Here is a 5,897-nt window from a genome sequence, read left to right on the forward strand (position 1 = left end):
TCTATCTCAAGGCCATCAGACTGTTAAACAGCCACAACTAACATTGAGTGGCTACTGCCAACACACTGTCAATGACACTGACTCTACTCCAGCCACTTTAATAATGGGAATTGATGGGAAATTATGTAAATATATCACTAGCCACTTTAAACAATGCTACCTTATATAATGTTACTTACCCTACATTATTCATCTCATATGCATACGTAGATACTGTACTCTATATCATCGACTGCATCCTTATGTAATACATGTACCACTAGCCACTTTAACTATGCCACTTGGTTTACATACTCATCTCATATGTATATACTGTACTCAATATCATCTACTGTATCTTGCCTATGCTGCTCTGTACCATCACTCATTCATATATCCTTATGTACATATTCTTTATCCCCTTACACTGTGTATAAGACAGTAGTTTTTTGGAATTGTTAGTTAGATTACTTGTTCGTTATTACTGCATTGTCGGAACTAGAAGCACAAGCATTTCGCTACACTCGCATTAACATCTGCTAACCATGTGTATGTGACAAATAAAATTTGACTTGATTTGATTTTGATTTGTCAGCTCGCGGATTTGAACTTGCAACCTTTCGGTTACTAGTCCAATGCTCTAACCACTAGGCTACCCTGCCGCCCCACCTCGAAAGACCAGGGAAGCACAAATGTTGTCCTCCAAACTTAACAGTCTGTAAATGCATAAAGAGCTTTTCCGTCTGGAACAGAGTGATCTAAACCAAATACAAGCCTACAGCCCAGTCCTGAAAAATAGCTCGGTATTATTTATAGAATGGCACAGTTCTCTGATTGTTGTGATATTGTGCTGAATGGCCCAGTCCCCTGATGGTTGTGATATTGTGCTGAATGGCCCAGTCCCCTGATTGTTGTGATATTGTTCTGACTGGCCCAGTTCCCTGATTGTTGTGATCTTGTGTAGAATGGCCCAGTTCCCTGATTGTTGTGATATTGTGCTGAATGGCCCAGTTCCCTGATTGTTGTGATATTGTGCTGAATGACCCAGTTCCCTGATTGTTGTGATATTGTGCTGAATGGCCCAGTCCCCTGATTGTTGTGATGTTGTGCTGAATGGCCCAGTTCCCTGGTTGTTGTGATATTGTGCTAAATGACCCAGTTCCCTGATTGTTGTGATATTGTGCTGAATGGCCCAGTCCCCTGATTGTTGTGATGTTGTGCTGAATGGCCCAGTTCCCTGGTTGTTGTGATATTGTGCTGAATGGCCCAGTTCCATGATTGTTGTGATATTGTGCTGAATGGCCCAGTCCCCTGATTGTTGTGATATTGTGCTGAATGGCCCAGTTCCCTGATTGTTGTGATCTTGTGCTGAATGGCCCAGTTCCCTGATTGTTGTGATCTTGTGTAGAATGGCCCAGTCCCCTGATTGTCGTGATATTGTGCTGAATGGCCCAGTTCCCTGATTGTTATGATCTTGTGCTGAATGGCCCAGTTCGCTGATTGTTGTGATCTTGTGTAGAATGGCCCAGTTCCCTGATTGTTGTGATCTTGTGTAGAATGGCCCAGTTCCCTGATTGTTGTGATATTGTGTAGAATGGCCCAGTTCCCTGATTGTTGTGATATTGTGTTACAGTTATCGGTATCTTACAGTTATCTGAAGGGCATTTATAATGAGTCGACTAGAACTTATGAAGGCTATACCATGTCTCGGGGCTTCATCTTGTAAAATAGGATCTATGTATTTCCTGTCTGATATAGCTAGCTGATAAACATCTGTGTGGATATCAACTGAATTTCAATGATTATCTCTCTCTGCATCGCCGCCGTTGGGGGGGGATTGTGTATCCAGGAATCATTTGCTTATTCATCTGATGTACTTAATAAAAATAACCCAGAGCCTGAACTTCACACTCCAGGAGATTGACTGTTCTTACCTGTTCTGATCCCACTGATGGAGCTCAGGGCCACTTAAGTGAGGCTAACGCCTATTATACAGATAAAAACAATGGAGAGAGGAGGAGAGACGGAGAGAGAGGAGGAGAGACGGAGAGAGAGGAGGAGAGACGGAGAGAGAGGAGGAGAGACGGAGAGAGAGGAGGAGAGAGAGGAGGAGAGATGGAGAGAGAGGAGGAGAGATGGAGAGAGAGGAGGAGAGATGGAGAGAGAGGAGGAGAGATGGAGAGAGAGGAGGAGAGATGGAGAGAGAGGAGGAGAGACGGAGAGAGAGGAGGAGAGACGGAGAGAGAGGAGGAGAGACGGAGAGAGAGAGGAGAGAGACGGAGAGAGAGGAGGGAGACGGAGAGAGGGAGGAGAGACGGAGAGAGAGGAGGAGAGACGGAGAGAGAGGAGGAGAGAGAGAGAGGAGAGAGAGGAGAGAGAGGAGAGAGACGGAGAGAGAGGAGTAGAGATGGAGAGAGAGGAGGAGAGATGGAGAGAGAGGAGGAGATGGAGAGAGAGGAGTAGAGATGGAGAGAGAGGAGGAGAGAGAGGAGAGAGAGGAGAGAGAGAGAGAGGAGGAGAGGGAGAGAGGAGAGAGAGAGGAGGAGGGAGAGAGAGGAGGAGAGATGGAGAGAGAGGAGGAGAGAGAGGAGGAGAGATGGAGAGAGAGGAGGAGTGGAGAGATGGAGAGAGAGGAGTAGAGACAGGAGAGAGAGGAGTAGAGATGGAGAGAGAGGAGGAGAGACGGAGAGAGGAGGAGAGACGGAGAGAGAGGAGGAGAGACGGAGAGAGAGGAGGAGAGACAGAGAGAGAGAGGGAGAGACAGAGAGAGAGGAGGAGAGATGGAGAGAGAGGAGGAGAGACGGAGAGAGAGGAGGAGAGACGGAGAGAGAGGAGGAGAGACGGAGAGAGAGGAGGAGAGACGGAGAGAGGAGGAGAGACGGAGAGAGAGGAGGAGAGAGGAGAGAGAGGGAGAGGAGAGGAGGAGAGAGACGGAGAGAGAGGAGGAGAGACGGAGAGAGAGGAGGAGAGACGGAGAGAGAGGAGGAGAGACGGAGAGAGAGGAGGAGAGACGGAGAGAGAGGAGGAGAGATGGAGAGAGAGGAGGAGAGATGGAGAGAGAGGAGGAGAGACGGAGAGAGAGGAGGAGAGACGGAGAGAGAGGAGGAGAGACGGAGAGAGAGGAGGAGAGACGGAGAGAGAGGAGGAGAGATGGAGAGAGAGGAGGAGAGATGGAGAGAGAGGAGGAGAGATGGAGAGAGAGGAGGAGAGACGGAGAGAGAGGAGGAGAGATGGAGAGAGAGGAGGAGAGACGGAGAGAGAGGAGGAGAGACGGAGAGAGAGGAGGAGAGACGGAGAGAAAGGAGGAGAGAGAGAGAGGGAGAGACAGAGACGAGAGAGACAGAGACAGAGACAGAGAGAGAGAGGAGAGAAAGAAAAAGAGGGATAGAGAGAGCAAGCGAGAGAGAGAAATAAAGAGAGTGGAGGAGAGAAAGGAAGAGAGAGAAAGAGAGAGAGAGAGAGAGAGAGGGGTGCACAACACAATGCTTTAATGTAGCATTGGACACTTAAGATAATGATGAGCTGTATCTTATAAGTGCTATCACAAGAGAGGCCATAGTCAATAATAACATTAATAATGATACTTTTGTAATATTTGACTTCAGTATGAAAAAAAACGCACACCATTAAAGCCCAAAAGGCAAGAATGAGTTTCCTGGTCGTTGATCGTGATCTATATCTGTAATAGTATGCCTGTCATTTAGAAACGGAATCCTGCTGCATCAAAATCACCTCTTGAAAGAAAAGCGATGAAACAAAACCATTCATTGCCTACCGTACACAAAGTGATTCACTCGGAGAACGACGAGAAGTCATTACGATGCAACAAAGCAAGCTCAGAGCGATAGATACAGTGTTTATGAGAACAAAAGGAGCGAAGGAAAGGGCTTCATTCCACCTGTTCCACGGTTGTCAAAATGCTTTGTCAGTGAGTGTTTCTGGGTCTTATTCAGGAAGACTTTAATACTGATTCTAATTACATTGAGGTGAATGAGACTCTGACGCTTCTAGAACATGTGACTAATTAGAATGCCGGAACATTATTCTATACAGGGAGAGCAGGAGAGAGAGATAGAGATGTGTGAGCGTGTGTTTGAACAAAGACAGCCTCATCTCCCAGAAAGAAGAAGAAAGATGCTGTTAAAGTTCAATCAGCGTCTTTTCTTAGAGGCATGATCTTATTAGCAGCAGATGAATGCAAAATGGTTACCTCTATTCTGGCCCTTACATTTATGTGAAGAACTACCCCCCAGAGAATCCTACTGTAGCTACAGTATGTTGCGGTCTTTTAACAAATAAACACTTTTCCATTTGTCTACAAGAGATTTTCAAAAGAGTATTGTATTTTTCATGTTTAGTCTCTTATTGTAAACCAAAGCAAAAGCTCTTACAGGAGTTTGATGGCAGAAGTCCACAAGGTGCACAATGATAACTACAGTTTATTGATTTCAGTGTGGAAAGAAACCAATTGTACCAAACATGAACAATTGTGGTTCACAAAAATACATGATATTTATGGCCGAAAGAACAAATGAAATCAGTGTAGCTTGAGTGGCACAGCTCTCATAGGCACAGCTCTCATAGGCACAGCTCTCATAGGCACAGCTCTCATAGGCACAGCTCTCATAGGCACAGCTCTCATAGGCACAGCTCTCATAGGCACAGCTCTCATAGGCACAGCTCTCATAGGCACAGTTCTCATAGGCACAGCTCTCGGAGGCAGGCACAGGTCTCAGGCACAGGTCTCGGAGGCACAGGTCTCGGAGGCACAGGTCTCGGAGGCACAGCTCTCATAGGCAGGCACAGCTCTCATAGGCACAGCTCTCATAGGCACAGCTCTCATAGGCACAGCTCTCATAGGCACAGCTCTCATAGGCACAGCTCTCATAGGCACAGCTCTCATAGGCACAGTTCTCATAGGCACAGCTCTCATAGGCACAGCTCTCATAGGCACAGCTCTCATAGGCACAGCTCTCATAGGCACAGCTCTCAGCTCTCATAGGCACAGCTCTCATAGGCACAGCTCTCATAGGCACAGCTCTCATAGGCACAGCTCTCATAGGCACAGCTCTCATAGGCACAGCTCTCATAGGCACAGCTCTCATAGGCACAGCTCTCACAGCTCTCATAGGCACAGCTCTCATAGGCACAGCTCTCATAGGCACAGCTCTCATAGGCACAGCTCTCATAGGCACAGCTCTCATAGGCACAGCTCTCATAGGCACAGTTCTCATAGGCACAGCTCTCATAGGCACAGCTCTCATAGGCACAGCTCTCATAGGCACAGCTCTCATAGGCACAGCTCTCATAGGCACAGCTCTCATAGGCACAGCTCTCATAGGCACAGCTCTCATAGGCACAGCTCTCATAGGCACAGCTCTCATAGGCACAGCTCTCATAGGCACAGCTCTCATAGGCACAGCTCTCATAGGCACAGCTCTCAGGCACAGCTCTCACAGCTAGGCACAGCTCTCATAGGCACAGCTCTCATAGGCACAGCTCTCATAGGCACAGCTCTCATAGGCACAGCTCTCATAGGCACAGCTCTCATAGGCACAGCTCTCATAGGCACAGCTCTCATCAGGCACAGCTCTCATAGGCACAGCTCTCATCTCGGAGGCACAGCTCTCTCAGCTCTCATAGGCACAGCTCTCATAGGCACAGCTCGGAGGTACAGGTCTCGGAGGTACAGGTAGGCACAGCTCTCATCTCAGGCACAGCTCTCACAGCTCTCATAGGCACAGCTCTCATAGGCACAGCTCTCATAGGCACAGTTCTCATAGGCACAGCTCTCATAGGCACAGCTCTCATAGGCACAGCTCTCATAGGCACAGCTCTCATAGGCACAGCTCTCGGAGGCACAGCTCTCATAGGCACAGTTCTCATAGGCACAGCTCTCATAGGCACAGCTCTCGGAG

At 47.8% G+C, this 5,897-nt stretch overlaps 1 protein-coding gene across 1 annotated transcript; it reads right to left on the reverse strand.

Annotated features, from left to right (window-relative positions):
* Window positions 1-4,968: 4,968 nt before the first annotated feature.
* Window positions 4,969-5,591, reverse strand: LOC121841303 (keratin-associated protein 4-8-like). Its single transcript, XM_042308461.1, has 2 exons — window positions 5,492-5,591; window positions 4,969-5,438 (listed from the first exon to the last, which is right to left on the reverse strand). Exons 1-2 carry the CDS (start codon window positions 5,589-5,591, stop codon window positions 4,969-4,971), a joined length of 570 nt encoding a protein of 189 aa, XP_042164395.1.
* Window positions 5,592-5,897: the final 306 nt, after the last annotated feature.

This window comes from Oncorhynchus tshawytscha, linkage group LG29 (genome assembly GCF_018296145.1).
Source record: "Oncorhynchus tshawytscha isolate Ot180627B linkage group LG29, Otsh_v2.0, whole genome shotgun sequence".
Lineage (NCBI taxonomy): Eukaryota > Metazoa > Chordata > Actinopteri > Salmoniformes > Salmonidae > Oncorhynchus > Oncorhynchus tshawytscha.